Source organism: Ictidomys tridecemlineatus, chromosome 10 (assembly GCF_052094955.1).
Source record: "Ictidomys tridecemlineatus isolate mIctTri1 chromosome 10, mIctTri1.hap1, whole genome shotgun sequence".
In the NCBI taxonomy this organism is placed as follows: domain Eukaryota; kingdom Metazoa; phylum Chordata; class Mammalia; order Rodentia; family Sciuridae; genus Ictidomys; species Ictidomys tridecemlineatus.
This window is the reverse complement of record NC_135486.1, coordinates 70853901-70875100: the sequence shown is the minus strand read 5'-3', so window position 1 is coordinate 70875100 and position 21200 is coordinate 70853901. Positions and strand designations below refer to the sequence as shown.

General features: G+C 44.6%; 1 protein-coding gene across 1 annotated transcript; it reads left to right on the top strand.

Moving 5' to 3' along the window:
• The first annotated feature begins 1214 nt into the window (after window positions 1-1214).
• Window positions 1215-19568, top strand: Asb13 (ankyrin repeat and SOCS box containing 13). Its single transcript, XM_005320311.5, has 6 exons — window positions 1215-1369; window positions 10547-10734; window positions 11876-12026; window positions 12612-12746; window positions 16994-17185; window positions 17830-19568. Exons 1-6 carry the CDS (start codon window positions 1327-1329, stop codon window positions 17955-17957), a joined length of 837 nt encoding a protein of 278 aa, XP_005320368.1. The 5' UTR covers window positions 1215-1326; the 3' UTR covers window positions 17958-19568.
• The last annotated feature ends 1632 nt before the right edge of the window (window positions 19569-21200 follow it).

Sequence of the window (21200 nt, the reverse complement as noted above, 5' to 3'; positions counted from 1 at the left end):
AATTCAAAGTCAGCCCCAGTAAGTTAATGAGGTCCTGAGCAATTTAGTAAGACCCTGTCCCTGTCTCAAAATAAAAATTAAAAATGGGTGGGGATGTGTCTCAGGGCTTGGGTGCCCCTGAGTTCAATCCCTGATACAAAAAAAAAAAAAAAAAAAAAAAGACTTGAATGATTTGAAATCTCATATAAAATATTATATGGAAAATGACAAACCCCAAAGTAGTGAGACCCCGGGAAAGGGGGGTGAGAAGGAAAGCCATACATTGAGAGCATTGATCCTTTCCCTATACATTCCCCCCCCACCCCCCACCCCTCCACCCCTCCACCCCCGTGATAAAACAAACCCTGATGAAGAGGTGTCCATCAAACCTGGAAAGACAGTCTCTGGGAAAAGACCGAAGCATTATCCTCCTGTGAACAAATTCTTTCCAGATACTAATCACTGACCCCAGGTCCTCCATCAGGTCCAGTACAATAAATTACAGAAATTTCCCCAGTAAAACAAACCCTAAATTCCTAAGCACTGACTCCTTCACTCATTGATAGAACTAACTCCAAATTCTTGGGTGCCCAAAGAAAATTGATATGCTCAGTAGACCACCTCTGAGAATAACCTATCTAAGCCCAGGCCCTTTCTTTGTTGGGGGGCTCCTTTTCCACCAGGAAAGTGGGTCCTACCATGGCGTCATTTCATCCCTGCATCCCCTTCTCCTGCGTGAAACTTTATTCCTGAATAAAGTGCTGAGCTGCTTTGTGAAATCTGCGATCCTCCCAGTCTTTTTGTGGCTAACACAAAAGAAAGGGAAGAGTTCTGAAGGGAAGAGTTACGTGAAAGTGAACCGAATGCGATCAGTGCAAAGCCTCAGAGTGAGTTTTGGCAGCTGGACACATTTTTCACATGGACACTCGTTTTGCGCGCCATGCATGTTTTGCACGTAAACACGCAGATCATGCTTTGCACATGCACACTCATACGGTTTGCACATGGACAAATTTCCACACAGGCAAACGTTTACACGGGAACGAGTGTTTTGCACACTGATATGTTTCGCACATGCAAGTATACACCTCAGTTGTTTGGCAAAGCGCGGGGGCACTTAGCGGAGGGGGACTCAGGGTTGGCATCAGGCGGTGGCCACCGTGTGGGGAATCGCGTCAACACAGTAGGAACTACAACTCCCGGCGCGCTGCCACCTCCGGCAGCTGACCGCCCGGCTCCGAGGCTGGCTCCGCCCAGTGGCCCGGCGCAGCAGGGCAGGTCTGCGATCAGGTCCCAGCGCCCGGAGTCGCGGGGCCGCGAAGTGCCGGCACCCAGCCAGTGAGCCGCATGGAGCCGCAGGCTGCTGACAACTGCTTCCTGGGCGACGTGGGTATGAGCAGGGTGGCACGGAGGACGCGGGCGCGAGGAAGAAATCGCCTGCTGGCGAAAGAGCGGGGACTGTGGGAGCAGCTGTTAGAGGGGACCCAAGAGGCGCATCTGATGGCATTCGTTCCGGAGATGGGTGACCTGCTCTGTTCGGAGTTGGTGGTCAGGGGCGTTTGGTGGGTGGGCCGCGAATAGAGCAGGGTCCTGGTGATCTTGAGCATCTCAGTCTCCGCTATGTGTCCGGCACCTTCACCCAAGAAGGGCTGGTCATCCGTGTGACGCACCAAGTGTGAGGTTTCAGAACCCCAAACCCACCGGAGCCTTGCGCACATTGGGGAAGGTGAGGGGTGTGTGGTGGTGGTGGTGGGGTGTCCTTGTACACGTGAGGGGAAGAACTTGGTACGTATGAGCCTTCTGTGGGAGCCTCAACGCCTCCCAGCCGCCTTCGAGACCGTGGTTTCAGTGTCACAAGCATCCTATGGACGTGGCCGGCTGTGGCAGGGAATTGACTCTAGAATGAGGGACCCCGTAGCACACGCGGTGATAAAGCGAGTATCAGTTATACACGCTGTCATTTGGGTCCCTCAAGACTCAAATGGAAGAGAGGCAAAGGGACATTGATAAGGGGAAGAAAACCTTTTTTTTTTTTTTTAAATGAAGTAGTATTATGGCAAATGAAATAAACGCAGAAAGTACTTTGAAGCCTGAAAAGAAAAAAAAAGCCTTAAAATGCCCCAAAATACTTTTACGCTTGTAAAAACTAATGCAAATGAAAGCTGAAAGTCATAAGGGTAAATTTATTTGAAAAAGAAATTGCAGAGATAGCAAGGCACAGATATTATTTGTTTTTGAGAAACAACCCCCTTCAAAATAGTCAAAGCATTTAATAAAACTTTTGTTTTTTCTTGGCATTTCATTGTAGGCAGGCTTAAGACTTTGACCCTGACAGCGTGATCTGTGTTTGATTGGTTCAATTGAATATGCTGTGAACAGCTAACCACTGAAACTTATTTGTTTATTTTTATGCCATGTATTTTTATTGGTTCTTTTTAGTTATACATAACATTTAAATTCATTTAGACAAAATTATAAAAGCATGGAATATGATTTGCTATAATTCAGTTTCCAGTACTCCTCCTTTTCTCCTCTCCTTCCTTGCAAAGCCTATTTAAATACACATTTTATTTTGTAGAGGATTCAAAATAGTATGGTGGCACTTCAAGCATGTTTTCTGCATAGTTAAAGGATTTATCAGTAGAAGAAAGGTATGTTCTTAGTTAACTGATTTCTAAACCCCTGGACTCATGGCTGTTTTTGACAGTGTCATATTTTAATTCAGTATATTTCTCTAAAAACACATTTTGCTGACTTTTTAATGACCAACCCTAAGGAGTAAGCTGAATGTGTTGGATACAAAACAATATTGCTGTCCCAGTGGAGGTGGAGGACACCATAGGAGCTTTAACCCACTTTAGCATTGTGACCTCAAATTCTCTGATCTGTGGTGTACTCTAACCAAACATTTAGATTTTTCATTTAAAAAAAAATTTTTATGAGTACATTATACATAATAGAGGAATTTATTGTTATATAATTTTATTTACTTTATTTTTGTTCTTAAGATTGAATCCAGGGGTGATTTACCACTGAGTCACATACCAAGTCCTTTTTATTAATTTTCAGACAGGAGCTCCCTAAGTTCCTGAGACAGGCCATGAACTTGTGATTCTCCTGCCTCAGCCTCCTAAGTTGCTGGGATTATAGGCTTGTGCCACAGTGCCTGGTTGTTGCAAAATATTTTGGGGGAGGTTATATATTTTTAATATAACATCTCACAGAGGTATTGATTACAGTCTTACACTTTGGCCTTTCAATAAGCACAAAGAATTTAGGTATTGTCACATGTCTGCTGTCCAGTTTCCCAAATTTTCTCAAACTCATCCCACAGCTTTTGTCTCCCAACTTGCTTGATTTTTCTTTGCTTATGTGGATTTATACCTTCTCTTTCGCCCTCAATGGAATGAGATCTTTGGGGATCTAATTCTAACATTCTTTACTTCTGGGGGGGGGCGGGGAGAAAAAAGAATTCAATAAGGCAGAAATCCAGGGCATTTTCTAAGGAGGAGAAACACACTTTGAGCAGGAAGTTTATTCTTTTTTTTTTTTTTTTTAATATTTTTTAGTTATACATGGACATAATATATCTTTATTTGTTTATTTATTTTTATGTGGTGCTGAGGATCAAATGCAGTGCCTCGCATGTGGGAGGCAAGGGCTCTTCCACCCAGCGACAACGCCACTCCTGAGCAGGAAGTTTATTCTAAAATAGGAATTCAAAAGAAAACTTGTTAACAAACAGCCAGAAAAACTTATTTAGGGCCAAAAAAGGTATCAAAGGAAATAATAGTACGTTACAAACACTGAGCACTCTCATGGGCAAAATAATGTAAATCATTATTTTATTTTCTTCATAAAATGGTCCTGTGAAACTATATCGCCAGTCAGAAGAAATCTGAGGCTTTAGTGGATTTAAAATGAATAGCTTCCCTTTAGGACCAGAGCTCGGGTCTTTCTAAGGCAAAACCCAGGCTCAGTGTGCCTTGTTGGGTCTTGGGAACCAAGGGACAGGGAACCTCTCTTGGTAAGTGTCTTGGGGTGGCCAAAGGCAAGGGAAGTAGAGGTAGCAGGCTGCTGGATGGGTGAGTGAGGAGGAGAGGAAAGCGAGGTTTGGAGATGAAGGTGTCTAATAAGGTGGATTTTCCTCAAGGTCTTTGTAGAAGGCTCCTTTTCCGTTAAGCAGAGAACTTCTTTCCTTCCTTCTGGCTTTTATTCATTAGGCCATCTATTTTTACTTCCTTTCTCTTTGTCTTTCACTTTCATTTACTGTGTTTCACTTTCTTTTTCCCACTCTTATTCAGTTTAGACTGTTTTCTCCAAGAAGGTAAAAATATTTAATATTTTTAACCTCATCAAACACATCCTAAAACCATACTGTAGGTCATTTGATCTTAAGACTACTGACAAAAGATTATTTTAGGAATCATAATTAAAACACTTTAAAAGACACGGTTGAAAACATCTTTAAAAGCAACAAAAGACAGCTGGGTGCATACTTGTAATCCCAATTACTCAGGAGGTTGAGGCAGGAAGGTCACAAGTTCAAGCCTAGCCTGGGCAACTTAGCAAGATCTTGTCTCAAAATAGAAATTGAAAAAGACTGGGGATGTAACCCAGTGGTAGAGCACCCTAGGTTCAATTCCCCGTTGGAAATCAAGGTGCCTGCTAATTTCTGGTCTGTTAAAGTTTAAATGCAGACTGCATGATTAAAGTTTGGTGATGATGATCAACACTATTAAGCACCTACTTCTCAGCACACATATTGTCTTTAGTTACCACAATGATTCTTCCATGTTGGTGTTGTCATCCTTGAGCTCTGGGGAGAGAGGATAAACCCATAAATGCCCAGGGCTAAATCCATGAAGACAGAGAGGCTGGTCTCCCCACCTGCACTTGTATTCCTTTATGGTTGTTGTACTGCAGTTTGGGGAGCATGTGGCAATGAAAGGATGGTGTGCTTGCAGTCCTTTCCTGGGAGTGTCAGTCCTAAAAGATGTCAGAGGTCCTCTCAGCTATAACAGTTTTTGGTGGTGTCGAGGATTGAACCCAGGGCCTATGCATGCTAGGCAAACACTACCAACTGAGCTACCTCCCCAGCCCCTAACAGTTGTCTTTATGTGCACAGATCTTAGATGTCTGCAGCACTGCAGCACTTAGATGTCTGCAGCATACCAGACTTCTCTCTGAGAGCTAAAGATGAGCCAATTGAGACCTTTCAGAAAGCCATCCCCTGCAGTTTCTGGTGCTTAATCTTGGTGCTTCTGTGGTGGTTTCCCAGCATTTAGGGGTCCACTTCCATCTAACTACATCTAACTACATTTATTGATGGGGCATGTGGGAGAGCCCTCATTATTTCAAGAACTTTTTTTTTGTGTGTGGGGGGAAGGCTTATACTAGAACCCTCTTATTGTGTTCAGTTCTGAAATGACTGTTCTTTTGCTGGGACCCCAGATTTCCTTTAGTGACTTATTTTGAACAAGATTCCCAGCCTGTACAACATTTAACAGTGCATCTTGGATATTTGAAAACAATTCAAAACCATAGTGCTGGATCAGCTTTCTGTTGAAGGTGTCCTTGGGTCTCTTGATCATGAAGAGGCTGAGCTGGGAGAAGAGTGGCTTGGATCATGGTCATGGTCAAGTTAGGTCTACCAGAGTGGGCACAGACAGAACATCATAGAAGATGATCTCTGGAGAATTTGCTTGTAGGGCTCTTTCTGGAAGGGTAGACTTGGCCTGGGCTGAGTAGTTACTGATTGGGCTCAAAGAGTAGGACTCTATGCTCCAGAATGACTCAACAAGGTGCCGGCAAACTGGCTCTCTGTGTGGATGGGCGAAGAAAAAGAAGCAGAAATAAAACTCTGATTTGCTCTTTTTCCTGGTATAAATACTCATTTCCTGGCTGTCTGGTCAGCAGAATTCCTAGTTATTTAGCAGTGGGATCTGGGGAGCTGGCCCCAGCAAAATCACTTTTAAAAGATTCAGGGCTGGATCTCAGGGGACCCGGAAACTGAGTAGGTGGGAACTGAGCAGGTAAACTGGTCAGGGACTCAGTCAGTTGCCTGCTGGGGATCCAACAAGGATTGAGTTACTGGGACTCAGTACAAGGTGGGGCTTGTTATGGAACAAAGACAGAGAGAACTGGCACACAAGCTCCAAGCAGGACTCAGAAATAGTAATAATGATAATAAGGGTTCCTCAATAATCGCAGCACCTGTCACTTGCTGAGTGGTTTCAGTTGGCTAAGCACTGTATAAAATAATGTCCAGGTGTTAGTCCATTCAGTCTCGGCCACCCTGTGATCTGGGCATTAATATTTCCATTTTATAAGGGATGAGACAGAGGCTTTGAGAGAAGAATGGGTTGCCCAAGGTTACAGGGCCAGTTGTTAGTGACAGAGACTGATCTGAATTCACCAGTGGGTGATTCCTGGGTCTGGTCACTGTACCCATCAGCTCCCCAAGGGCAGACTGAGCAGCCTGATATCCTCAGCTAGGGCTTTTCAATCTGGAGGGTCAGGCTTGGTCCTGGGCCTGACTCTCAGATGTGAGAATTTAAGCAGTTATCTGGCAGTAGATATGTAGATGACATTCATGGAACTTTCTAGGTTCAAGGCAAAGATTTTTGCTTAGCCATTCTTTGGGGGTGGGGGTGGGGCTACAAGCAACAGGTGACCTGAGGAACAATGTAAGCATCTCCGTGACTCTGAACTGCAGTGAAGGGGAGAGGCAGGAATCAACTGGAATCCAGCAGTCCGAGCTGGATCACACCCTGCCCTGGCTACAGCCTCCTCTCCTGTTACAACACAAATTCTTCTTTAATTGACGCACCAGTTCCTGAGTATGGCTGGCTGGCCAGAGTCTGCAAGTACAACCCTGTTGTCTCAGGTTATTGTCTGGTATTGGGTAGATTTGTAAGGGGCTGGAAGTTGTTTGTGGTTTGGCTGAACAGGGATAGAACTAGCTGCAGGGATAAAAAGCTCAGCCCAGCAAGTAAAAGATGCTTCTGGGGAATATTTATTCATTCAGATTCTTGTGTGTCAGGTCTGTGCTGGAGCTGGACACCAATCTGCCATGATCCCATCTCCAAGGTGCCCAAGGACTGCCTTAGGCAGGAAGGGAAGAATGTGAATTAGCTATTTGTACAGAGATGAAGGGCAAGGGTGGGTGAACGACCCGCTGCTCCTGAGGCTTCTTGAAAGTGCAGACATTCCTCTGGGCCTTAGTGGTAGAGAAGGAATTTAGTCACTAGGCTGGAAAGAAGGTGGACCTGGGGCCTGGGGGACTGAGGGAGGGCAATTCAGGCAGCGGAAGAACAGCACCACAGAGGCCTGACACTGTGTGACACTCGGAACCTGAAGGAGTTCAGAGATATTGTGTCACTGGAGAGGACAAGCCTCCGAGAAGGATCATGCAGAATTCCGGGAGTGAAGGGGGAATGTGGCTCTGGACAAGCGGAATTCTTTGATGGCAAAGAATTTCAGCACATGCCAGTCAAAGGCACAGAATGATGTTTATTTAGGCAAGTAGATGGAGTATTCAAGGGAGAAGGGGGGCTACCTCAAGAGAAACACCTTTGGGGTAAAGCAAGAAATACACACTTGAGGTAGAAAGGTGGTGTGGGGGTCTCAATATTTAGAGTGGGACAGTTGCTGGGGTCTCGACTAGAGGTGAAGCCAAGGTGGATTGACACAATTCTTAGCCAGTTTTTCCTGTACTTGTGCACCACCCTCTTGTGGGAGGGCAAGGTGGGGCACAGGCGGTGGGCAAGTCGCTGGGGGGTTGCCATTGTTCCTGGTTGCTTTCTGCATCTCAGTGGTTCCTAGGTGTTTCCTGCATTTCAATGGGCACTTCAGTTGAGACTCAGTATCTTCCTTTAACCCCAAATTTCTGTCTCAGTTGGAGAAGAGTAGGGCGGGGAGGGAAACTGCCAGGATTGTGTCACAGCAGCAAGCAGGTCCTACGCTGGAGAAAGGAGCCACTGGAGGATTGTGAGCAGGGCCCACATGACCAACTTGTGATTTAGCTGTGTTAGAGGGAGAGGGGTGAGAGGGAGCTTGTGACTGAGAGGGATTTAGGGGAGGAATCTAGCCCCAGAGAGAACTTGCCAGAACTGTGCAGGGTCTCAAGTTTCCAAGGTGTCACTACTCCCTGAGGGAGATAGTGCTGGGAGGAGGGAATATCCTGTCACACCAGGTCCAGACTCCAGGCTGTGGTCAGGTCTGGCCAGTCAGTCTATTAGTTAGCCACATTTCTTGTGCTTACTCTTCAGGGATAGATTTAAGGTTACCTTGTCCCAGGACTGTCCCTTGGATGTCATCTCTGCATTGCTGGCTGCTGGTCTTCATGAAGGGAGTTGCTCCCTCTCCCTTGCATTACAACCCTAGAAGGGCCATCCAGTGGCTTGGGGGTATCACCCCAGGCAGAAAGCACCCCCTCCTACTCCCATTGTAGAGCTGTCTCCTGCAGAGAGCCATCAGTAGGCGACTGCCCTCACTATGCCCCAGGTCCTCCTCCATCTTTTTGCTACTCTTTTAATTTTTTTAAAAATTAATAGTGGTAAAGAATATAAGACATAAAATTTACCATTATAGCCATTTTTAAGTATACAATTCCGTGCCATGAACACAGTCACATATTGTATAATCGTCACCACCCCCCACTCAGGACTCTTTTCATCTTATAAAACTCACTGGATGACCCTTTAAACACTAATCTTCCATCATTCTACTTTCCGACTCTTTAATTTTGGCTGTTTTAGAGGCCTTATGCAAATGAAAACATCAGCATCTGTCTTTTTATGACTGTTTTATTTCACTGAATGCCTTCAAGGTTTATCCATGTTGTAGCATGTGTCAGAATTTCCTTCCTTTGTGAAGCTGAATAATATTCCATTGTATGTGCACACCACATTTTGCTTGTCCATTCATCTTTTGATGGACACTAAGGTTACATCTATATTTTAACTACTGTGAATGATGATGATATAAACATGGATGTGCCAGTATCTCAGATCTCTGCTTTCAGTTCTTTTGAGTATATACCAGGAAGTGTAATTGCTGGACCTCGTGGTATTCTGTGTTTAACTTTTCGGGGAATTGTCAATTATTTTTCACAGGGTTATATCATTTTGCATTCCCACCAATGGCACACGGAGGTTCCATTTTCTCTACATCCTTGCCAACACTTAGCTTTGATTTTTTGATTTTTGTTTTTGATATAGTCATCCTAATGGATATGAGAACATATCTCATTGTGGTTTTTGATTTGCATTTCTTTAATGATTATTTTCATATGCTTGTTGGACATTTTTACGTCTTCTTTGAATAAATATCTCTTCAAATTCTTTGCTCACTTTTCAGATGGATTATTTGCTTTTTGGTTGTTTAGTTGTAGAAGTTCTTTATATATTCTGGACTTTAACCCCTAATCAGATATGTGATTTGCAGATATTTTATCCATTTCAGGGTTGCCTTTTCACCTTGTTGACTATGCCCTTTAATGGAGAGAAATTTTTTTCTTTTCTCTCTTTCTGCTTTTCTTTCCTTTTTTTCTTATCATGCTGCTTCTTATCTCTGTTCTCAATTGTTGCCACTTCAGCAGGGGCAGCTGAAGTTTATTTGCTAGAAAGTATGGTTACCAATAGTTGCATTTCCTCTAAAGAGAAGTCATATAAAGAAACAAGGGCTGGGATTATGGCTCAGCTGTAGAGCGCACCATTCGCACTGGGTGCGAGACCCTGGGTTCGATCCTCAGCACCACATAAAATAAAAAAAAATAATAATAAACAAGCGGAATAAAGGTGATGTGTCCAACTACAGCTAAAAAAAAAAAAAGAAAGAAAAAGAAATAAAATTAGATTTTCTTTTTAAAGCTAAAATTTCATTTAAAATGTTTATTAGTAATTCATTTTAGTAATTCAGTTAGATTCATTCATTTGTTCATGCAGTCTTCACCAAGTAGGTGGACATGGACGTCTTCTTTGAGACATAGGCCATGACAAGTGCTAGGAACACAGAGATGGATAAACAAAACTTGACCTGGATAACCACAGCTTCCCCTCCTCTGTAATGCTTCCCCTGCCTGTCCCTGGGAACTTGGGAGAGTCTAAGTCTGAGTTCTCCTTACTTGAAAGGTTCTTCCACTACCATGGTGACCATGATTTGGATTGTTTCTACATTTTCTTTGCTCCTGACTCTGCACTACCTATTGCTGCATCTTATTTGTCTTTGAATATGGTAGCAGAGGGTATTAATTCCATCTTGATGAGCTGCTGAATGGACGTTAGGCAGGAGCTATGCATGCATGCCACCTGGGCTCTACTCCAGGGAGATGGGATCACAGAGATGGGCGAGGTCCACTGACTTCCTTATATGCCTCACCAAGGAGTTTGGACTCCACCCTCCAGGCAGTGGGGATCGCTCAAGAATTTTAACTAGAGTCCTGAGACCAATTATGTGATCAGGTATCCTGCCTGGGGTGTCAGGGGGTCCCAGGAGTCCTTTGTGTGTTTATTGTCAGGGATCAAGTGTCAGGGTCTTAGCGCTAGCTTCATTTCCTCTCCAGGTTTCTGGGTGGAGCGCACCCCGGTGCACGAGGCAGCCCAGCGGGGAGAGAGCCTGCAGCTGCAGCAGCTGATTGAAAGCGGCGCCTGCGTCAACCAGGTCACGGTGGACTCCATCACGCCACTGCACGCGGCCAGTCTGCAGGGCCAGGCGCAGTGCGTGCAGCTGCTGCTGGCAGCTGGGGCCCAGGTGAGTGGCTCTGGGCTGCAGCTGCAGGAATAGGGAGACCTCTGGAGGGAGGGAAAGACATGACTTGGGATTTGCCTTATGTGATGGGAAAGCAGCGATATGCAGGACACTTTGAGGCAGGCTGGGAAGGAAAGGCCTGAAGACTCGACAGGGTGTGCTTGGAAGTTCGGGAGGAGGGAGGCACAGCAAGTGTGCTGTGCACTGAGGACAGAGTGCCAGGAAGTGATCTTGCTCTGAGGGGTTTTAGCAAAGTTTGTTGGTGGGGGTGCTCTGCTCTGGGAGAGGAACGGGGGCCTGGGCTCAGAGCAGGGTTCCAGGGTTCAGAATGACTGGTTTGAGAGGCTGGCTCTCTGGAGGTAGAGGGAAGAAAAAAAAGGAACAAAACCAAAATTCTGATTTGGTGCCTTCCCTAGTGTAAGTACTCACTCGATGGCTGGTTTGAAGGCGCCAACGTTTTCCAGTTGGCAGAATTCCTGGCTGTTTAGCTGCTGGCTCTGGGGAGCTGGCAGATTCCCTCCCCCTCCCCCACTGAGTGGACTAATAAGGAATGTGGGGCTCTGGTCTCAGAGTTTGGGGAGGGGCGGGGGGCAGGTAGAAAGAAGTGCAGGTGATGTACCATCTACTTTTCCCAGAAGCTTGCAATGAACAAGTTTCAGCACATAGAAGCTGAATTTGGACAAATTATAAGTAGAGTTTGCCAATTTAGGGAGTTGCCTTTTGCTGGCCCATGATTTTTGCACTAGAGGAGGCATGTTAAGCAGTCTTGGGCCTCCTTTTAGTGGAGGTTTCAGCTAAAACCCATTTTTATATCCTGCCTCCCCCGCAGCTGGCAACTTCAGCCTCTACTTTCCTGCTTTGTGCTTATTAGTTATTTGAGATAGCAGTGAGGCAGAGGTCTCTCCTGCCCCAGGAGAAAAGAACCTCCAGTGGGAGGACTTCTGTGCTTGGGATGCTGATGGGCATTCCCTCCTCCAACAGCATCTCTTTATCTTTGAACTTCTTTGTCTGGCTGATGCCTTGGTACATAATAGCAAACCAGCTTCTAAGACATGTCTTTGCAAAGATGAGTGCACATCAAGATGAGAAAGAAGTTGCACATGTTTGCTGTGCCCTCTGACACTTGTTTCTAATTCCCCCTGAGGTGGATGCTCGAAACATCGACGGCAGCACCCCTCTCTGCGATGCCTGTGCCTCTGGCAGCATTGAGTGTGTGAAGCTCTTGCTGTCTTATGGGGCAAAGGTCAATCCCCCACTGTACACAGCGTCCCCGCTGCATGAGGCATGCATGAGTGGTGAGTTGATCCAGTGTAAAGCGTTCACAGCCTAGAGTAGGAATGTGGCAAGGGATGGATTTATTTAAAAGGTTTTGGAGAAGAATTAATAGGACTTGGTGTGACAGAGAGCTGCATGGGGTCAAATATGGCTCAAGTTTGAGCTAGGAGCCATTCTGCGGGCTGAAAGGGATTGGCCAGGAGCAGGACCCCTGGGAAGGGGAGAGACAGGACTGTGTGGTGGTCACAGCATCCAGGTGAGCCTGGCCAGCACAGTTGAAGCTGTGGAGTTGTGTTTCAGGGCTAGAGGTGGAAACTGGGTAGCTACCAACAATGGAGAGGTAATTATATGAAAAGTGAAGATGCAGTCTGGGGCAGATGTGCCAGGAGAGGAGAGCAGAGGGCCCTTGATCCAAACCTGCATTGGAGACAGAAAGAGGAGCCAGAAAGAAGTTGGGCTACCTGAATAGTGGCAAAGGCTGAATGAGTTCAGCCAGGAGGCAGGACTGGGATGCCCACAGCCACAGGGCCATCTGTTCCATTTGATGTTTGCCATGCTTATTATTTCCAATGCACATATTCATGGATGTTTCCATTTATTCCAAGGGAGTTCTGAATGTGTGAGGCTTCTTATTGACGTCGGGGCCAATCTGGAAGCGCATGATTGCCATTTTGGGACCCCTCTGCACGTTGCCTGTGCGCGGGAGCACCTGGACTGTGTCAAAGTGCTTCTCAATGCAGGTGCGTACGTAGTTAATCACCTGAACTGGTATTTACCCACGTGGGTGGCTTATCTGAGCTAGTATTTACCTGCATGAATGGCTTAGCCATGCTGCGACTGGCAAAGAGCTGTGCAGCAGCGTCAAACAGATCAGGGTTTGAAGCTGGCTCTCATACTTGCTAGGGAGGACTTGGCCTCCGTTTCTATAAAACTGGAAAAACAAAATCTATTTTGCAGGGTTATTGGGAGGAGTCTTAATCATGTCTCCACAGTGCTTGGTGTGTGGTTGGTGCTCATCAAATGCAAAAGACTATTTTTAGAGGACACAGGCAATCATGCACAGTTGCTGCCTGATAGCATTGTTGTCTGAATCCAAAAGAGACAAGGGAAAAATGGGACGTGGAGTCTGTAGTCTTAAGAGAATGGATCATTTGTAATCCAACCATTACCAACGTGTCTGAAAGGCTCACTCTTTTTCGAAGGTGGGGAAAAGTCTACATGTTCAGTACAGATACAATCATTTTTTTCTGAATATTTTTGATTCTTGGTTGGTTAAATCCATGAATGTAGAACCCATGGATAGGGAAAGCTGGCTGTAATCAGAAAACAAGGAACAACTGGAGAAATGATAAAGGGTACTTCTTGGCTCAGGGGACTTAAAGGATGAGAAGAAGAGCAGGTCTAGGGTCACTTTGACTTGGTGGTTTAACATTATCACTAAGACCTCCATTTCTCTGAGTTTTGCAATTCTGTTTCCCTACGTATTAGCTATATCCTGGGGTAGTAGTCAGGTGGCTGTAGTAGATTCAGGCTTCATATCTAAACACTGTACTTTTTAAAGCTCTGGTAGCTTTTTCAGAAGAGTGAGAAGTCTCCTTTCCAGATGTCTCTGGCATCCTCCCCTAGTGTTCCATTGGCCCAAACTGGATCCCATGTCCAAACCCGAACTGATCCCTTTGTCCCCAACTTGTCCAAAATCTAATTGGCTCTAGTCCAGATCACCTGAACTAATTACTGTGGTAGTGGTAGGTGATAAAACCAGTGAGCACTCACACCTGCAGCTGAGGTTAGGTGGGTCCTCTCACTCCACCCCGGTACCCGCACTTCATGTTGCCAAGTGGCCACAGTGGAGGAGAGTTGGAAAGGAAGAGGGGACAACCATAATGTCCACTATAGCCTTAAAAAAGGTTACCTACTAGTTTTTTTTTGTGGTGCTGGGGATTGAACCCAGGGCCTTGTGCATGGGAGGCAAGCACTTTACCAACTGAGCTACATCCCTAGCCCTTACCCTGTAGTTTTTAAAGGGAGTTTCCATATTCCTGGGAAATTGCAGATGACCAGGGTTTGGGGAAGCCTCTGCAGTGTTCAGTGCTAGCTCAATGCTTGCTGATACTCACACAGTCAACTCTGTGTGTGATCCTCTGTGGCCATTCTGATTTTCTCAGATGGTCTCCTTTAACAGCCTTTCTTGGATCAAATGGATTATTATAATTTTTTTCCTCAAAAACTAGTTTTTCATTGTGGAACATTTCAAACTCACAGAAAAGTAGAAAGAAGCAGTAGCATACTGCTACATACTCAAAATTGCATCGTCTTAAAGTATGATTCTGAACTGTTGGGGTTGGTTTTCCCTGGAACATCTAAGGAAAGCCATGTTCCAAGCCTCTAGAAGAACATGCAGCACTTCCACTGTGATTTCAGCGCCATCCTGAGCAAGCCGAGCTGTGGAGCTGCCACGTCGCACTGGGTGGATACCGAGACAGATATACTTTTTGTTCTCCGTTAAGCAGTGCAACCAAGTCAAGGAACTAGATTCTATTTGCAAAGGAGGAGGAATGGTGAGGGTGAAAGTCCAGTTATTTTGGGGATGTCATTTTTTGATCTTAGCACTGCCAGTAAATATTTAACTCTGCTGGAAGCATTTGAAGTTGCTAAAGGAGGACTGTTTTGTTTCTACCTTCTCAGCCAGTCCTCATCATGATTTTTTTCCCGTCTATCGTGGCAGAAAGCTTGCATTGAGCTATTTGTGTTTATGTTCCAGAATTGTGCCGGCTCGTGGCATGCTAGGGTGTGTTAGTCCCTTCACTTTGCCGGCTGTGGTTCTTACTCTGAATCCACTTTGATCCTATTTCGCTTTGAAGTCAGGACTTTGGTAATGACCCCTTTCTCTGAAGCATGACGCTGAGAGTTGCCCACATGAAACCGGTTGTTTTGCCGGCATCCCTGTTCTCTGTTTCTGTCTCATACTACTCAGTTCAAGGCATGCTATCATTATTGCGCTGCACAGAGTCACTTTGTTCAGAACCTCTCCTTCCCTTCCTCTCTGCCTTCCTCTTTCTTTCCTCCGTCCCTGTCCCTCCATGAGTATCCATATATGTTTTCTCTCTTTGTGTGTTTGTAGGATACACATTATCAGTTGCGGTACTTATCTTTAATGGACATAAATGCTATGGGGCTATATATGTCTCTTTTTCCATCCAGCACTGTGTTTTCAAGACAAATTCCATATTGCTGTGTGCACATCTGGGTTGGTGTTTCTAACAGCCACTGAGGCTTCCAGCTTCTTTCCTCATTTATTCATCTTTCTTCCTTTAACACCCAGTCACATGATGCCAGGTGCACGTTTTAGAAAGATCCCATTGTGCTGGGTGTGGTGGCACCCAGCTGTAATCCCAGTGAATTGGGAGGCTGAGGCAAGTTTGAGGGCAGCATCAGCAACTTAGTAAAGCCCTTAGCAATTTAGTGAGATACTGTCTCAAAATTAAAAGAAAGAAGGGCTGAGGATTAAGCGCCCCTGGGTTCAATCCCCAGTGCAGAAAAACAAAAACCAAACAACACAAACCCCAATGTATATCTTGGGAAGGCTGCTTTAGAAGAGTCTTCACCTGGGCCTCATCTGTGGAGTCACTGTGGCAAATAGCATGGCAAGCAGAGATCATTTTTAGGTTCTTTCCAAGCATCAGTTTCCTCTCTGACCTTGGGAGTATAGTTTTGCTTCTCTTGTGCCTCTTTCTCCGTTGTTAAATAGAGACAATTGCTTTCCTTCCCAGCTGGCAAGAATATTGACAGAATTAAAACAGGAGAGAAGCTACCTACACTTTAGATACTATAGACCTTATACTGAGGACATTTTAGTGTGCATTTAGCATTAAAATTTACATTTGAGTTATGATTGTACAGGGTATTTATTCTTATAAGCAAGCATTGGAAGAAAATCCCTAATGTGACTTAGTGGTTGAATATAGGGGGAATCTTTCTTTAATTTTTACTTTTGTATATACTTTTTTGTAATTCATTTGTGCCAATCTAAGTATATAGGTCATCTGAACCAGGTGTGGTGATGCATGCTGAATTCCAGCTGCTTGGGAGGCTAAGGGAGGAGCATTACAAGTTGGAGGGCAGCCTGGACAATTAGTAAGAACCTATCTCAGACTAAAATGAAAAAAAAAGGTGTAGTGGGGGTGGGGAGCTGGGAATGTAGCTTATTAGTAGAGGGCTTGCCTAAAAATCATGAGGCCCTGGGTTCAATTCCCAATGCTGGGGAGGAAAAAATTCACTAGTCTAGCCTTTTTCTTGATTGACGGATATTTTTCCTGACCTGAGCTCTGAATTTTGGCTGTGAATTTTGACTGTGAGAAATGGGAAAAGTGTTCATCTCTTGTTCTATCCCATTGGAGTGCTTGCTGTATTCTTAGCAGCATGAACACAGTTCTTAAATTTCATTAGGATGTTAAAAATATTTTAAATCAGAAAGCAGGATGTTTCAATACTTTTTGAGTGCATACTGCTGCCATATTTTATAATTTTATGATTGTGGCTTGAATTTGTCACTTAGAGGGATTACTTATTGATGCTAGGGGATCTATATATTTGAGCCTGGTGTGCCCGTGCCAGGAGGGAGCACTGTGACTTCTTCAGGACACAAGAATACTTGGATGGCTCAGCTGAGATTCCAGACATCTGTTGCCCTCTGAGGGCATATTGCATCAGAACTGACAGTTGACTCACAAGAAAGCCTGTTGTTTTTTCTTCTTTTTGGTTCTATTTCCAGTTATTTTTACTTACTATTGTTGCCTTCTCATAGGAGAAAAAAAAAGTAATTTTACCCTTGGAGTTTGAAAAGCATCTTTGAAGAGCCACGGAGGAGTCTGCCTTGATTTTGCTTTCTGGGTGGGGATTGCTTGGCACGTGGTGCCACGTGTACCAGCTAGTTTTCTCTTGGCTTCAAGTTCTCTCCTTTGACATTTTCTCTGTGCTGGACCTCCAGGAGCCAATGTGAATGCAGCAAAACTTCATGAGACGGCCCTTCACCATGCTGCCAAGGTGAAGAATGTGGACCTCATCGAGATGCTCATCCAGTTTGGAGGCAACATCTATGCCCGGGACAACCGTGGGAAGAAGCCTTCGGACTACACGTGGAGCAGCAGCGCCCCAGCCAAGTGCTTTGAGTACTACGAAAGTGAGCCCCACCTACAGGCACCCTTACCTCCACCCTTGGCCTTAGGCTAGTCTGCCAGTTCTCCCTGAGCTCCCATTTAGAACTTAGTAGTTGGTCCTGAGCTCCTGTTCTTTGCCTCTGGGATGTCATTAGAGTACTCCATCAGCAGCAGCTGTTTTGTGCAGGCACACCAGTTCTTCCCATGTTTTTTATGGCCCATGGCATCACTGGGGAAAGAGGGCCTGGGACCTGGAGCCTGGAGCAGTGCTGCCAGCCATTAGCACATGCCCCAGAATAAACCCTGAAGCTGTGCATCATTTGTCTGGCTATTTGACAAATGGGACTACAGCTACCAATTAGTTCTTCGCTGACAAATCTGTGTGGAGAATGTTCACAGTGGTTCAGAAAAACAAAAACAAACACCCTGCTCAAAGCTCCAAAACCACAAAATGAAACCCCAGGGGCCCTGCATTCTGTTTCCTGGTCTTCTTTCCTTGAGTCCTTGGCCATCCTCTCTGCTAACTCTGCTGAGGAGGCATGCAGGCACGTTCTAATTCCAGGGGACAGGGAGGCTTTTCCAATTCTGCCTTAGTGTCTTTTAGGTTGAAGGACGTTAGGCTCCTTGCTGAAACTAACCTCCTATACTTCCTCATTCCCTTTTCCAGAGACACCTCTGACCTTGTCACAACTCTGCAGAGTGAGCTTAAGGAAGGCCACCGGTGTTCGAGGACTGGAGAAAATAGCAAAGTTGAACATCCCTCCCAGGCTCATCGATTATCTCTGCTACAACTGAGCTTCAGGAGCATGGCCTGGGGTGGGCTGGCCACTATCCTGGGCTGCCACCCTTGCTGTGCCCAGTCCCAGACTGGAGAGGGTTCTGCCTGCTTGTCTGAAACACCGTGATTGCTGTAGGATTGAACAACATTCTTTGAGTCTCTTTCAGCTGTCCTGTTTGGTCTTCTCTCTCAAATCCTAGAGAAGATTTCCAAGGCCTTGGAAAGGCCTGTCTCAGGTCATAATTGTGGATATGACCCTTTCTGGTCCTCTGGAACTGGTGCTGTCCCTCTGTGTGAGCCCAGGTGTCCAATTTTCCTCTTTTTACCCACCTCTCTCAAAGGCTCGCTCAGGACAGGAGACTCAAGGAGCACAGACAGGGGAGGCCAGGCAGGACTGGGGACTCGGGGAATGCTGTTGTGTCTGGGTGGCATGCCATAGAAGCTCCAAGTCCTAGCACTTGATCTTGTGGTCTGGGATGACCACTATGGTGATGTCTTGCCACCTAGATATTTTTTTGGGGGGCAGCAGTTGGCGCTTTCCAAGGCCTACCTGCACCCAGGTGTATCCACCACTCAGGGGCTTCATACGGGTCATAGTGGGGAAAGGCTCTAGCTTTGAATTCCCCCAACTAGCAGTGTTTCTTAGGAAGTTTGTCTTTAATGTTAAGTCTCAACTCTTTTAAAAAGTTTATGTAGGATGAAGAGCCTTTATAGGAGGTATGGGCTGCAACACTAAGGATTTGTCAATGAGCCATAAAAACAATAGGTGATGGGAAGACCCTTCATGCACATTCTCAAGGCTGGTGATTCCCATTGTAAAGGGCTGTTAGGAGACTCTTTAGGGACTATTTTTCAACTGTTACTACAGTTGCCAAATGAATTCTTCTACCCTTTCTCACCAACTCCTTAAAGCAGTAAAACTGGCAGGAGATGGTGGCTTCCCTGAAGAGCATCAGTACCTATTTACTCATTCATCTTGCAGATGCTCATGCAACCTATGTCATCTGTAAGACTGGTCCAGGGCTGTGAACTGAGTAGGAATGAGACTCACGGGGCAAGGCAGGAAAAGAAAGTGAAATAGTCATATAGTAATAGAAACCAGTCCTTCTAGTTTTCAGGCTACGAGGTGAAATATTAAGTATTGTATTCAGATAACATTTGCCTGGCTGACATGCTGTATCTTAATTAAAAAAAAAAAGAATATGTACGACAGGAGTTGAACTCTGGAATTTTGCATAATTAGACATATTTGGTTTCTAGGGAAACAGGAAGCAGCACTTGGAAATGCTCATGTGAGCTATGCCTGTTCTAAAGCCAGCATGCCCAGAAATGGGGGCAAGGTGGCCATCAGACACTTCCAGGCTGGCCTGAGCCTCCCATCCACATTGTGGAATAGAAGGAGACTGAGCTGGACACGGTGAGGCCAGTGGTGCCACCAGATCATCTGCCCACATGGTTTCTTGGGTCAGGCCACAGAGCTGTTGAAGCATCTCAGGCTGGTGGCCACGGGTGTTTCCATCTCTGAGGTTTTAGCCATTGTTATGGTGAAGCTTTGTCTTATACTGGGAAATTGTTCTCAACAAATCAATGTTTCTGCATGTAATGACAATAATAATTTTTAAAAAGCATTGGGTTCTGCCTCTTTCATCTCTAATAGAAACTTCCCTTTAGTAATGAAATCTGGTATCATCTCCAGATGGTATAAATCTTAATATATTCAGGTGCCGGTAAACTTAGTGCTCAATAAAAGGTTGAATAAAGTGCCTTGCATTCATGTGACCCTTTTCTTCTGGGGCAGAAACACTGGATAGGCTTCCTCCTGTGTGGATGAAGACGGTTCACTTCCTGTATAAGGGGCCAGATGACTAAGGTATAGCTTCTCCACCTTATACAGGGCTGTGATGGAAGACAGTTTTCTTACTCCTTTGGGCCTGGGTTGTCCCAGCTGCCAAATTGGAATAACAGGTCAGACCTAGATCATTAAAAGGATCTTGACCAACTACTGACCAATGCCTCCTCCCCACAGGTGAGGAAATGAGCCCCTGCTAGCCACGTAGGTTTTTATGAGGCTGAATTTAGATGATTAAAGGATACTTTGAAAAGTGTTCCTCAAGTGTGAAAATTATGTGGCTATGACTTCTGAGGTTTTGTTAATGTTTATAGATCCTATGGCTTTCGGGGATGCTAGTGTCAGAAAACCTTACAGTTTGCATTTTGAAACTCAGTGTGCAATTGACTTGATTTGGAGAAGACATTTGCAATACAAATGACAAATAATTGTAATCAAAATAGAAAAAGATCTTATAAACTGGTAAGAAAAACATTTAACAACCCAATTTGAAACTGAGCGAAGAAGATGAACAGAGAATTTATGAAAGTGGAATCTTCAAATGTCCATTCACAAGAAATGTAAATTAATGAATATTTAATTCACCAAAATGATGCCATATACCATCATCTTGAAAAAATGTTGAAAGATCTGACAGTTTTCTAATGTTGATGTACCTTATGGACAATTAGGAACTATTAATGGGGAATAAATTGGAACATCTATTTTGGAGAGTGATTGGATGGTAGCATGGTTAAAAGTGTGCTTAGCCCAGGTCTCCAGGAGCTCTACTCTGATATAAATATACCTTAATGACATCACAAGGAGATGTTCATGAGGATTTGTACTGCAGCTATATTTGTCGTGGTGAAAGATGGTGTTCAGCGGGGACTAAGTTGTAGAAGGTACTTGCATAATGTCTACATCCTGGAACATTTAAGATGAATTAGAATTACATGTTTTAACGTAAGCAAATCTAAAAAAAAATATAATGGTGGATGAAAAAAGTTGCCACACATCTATCTACAGTATGAACCTTTTTTTTTTGTTGTTGTTGTTTTTCTTTTTAAGATTCAGATTTTATTTCCTTTGAATATATACCTAGAAATGGGATTGCTGGATTGCTGGATCATATATTGGTTTTATTTTTAATTTTGGAGGTATTTCCAAGCTGTTTTCTATAACAGTTGCATTCACCAAGAATTTGAATTTGCCTACACCCTTTTGACAAATGATCTCTCTTATATCTACTAGCCATGTTAAATATGACACCCAAAGAATAAGAAGCAAAAGCAAAAATAGGACAAGTTGTATTACACCAAAACAAATTTTTTTTTTTGAAGGGGGTGTTACTTGAGATAGAACTCACTGCACTCCACTACTGAGCCATATCCCCAGCCCTACTTTGTATTTTATTTAGAGACAGGGTCTC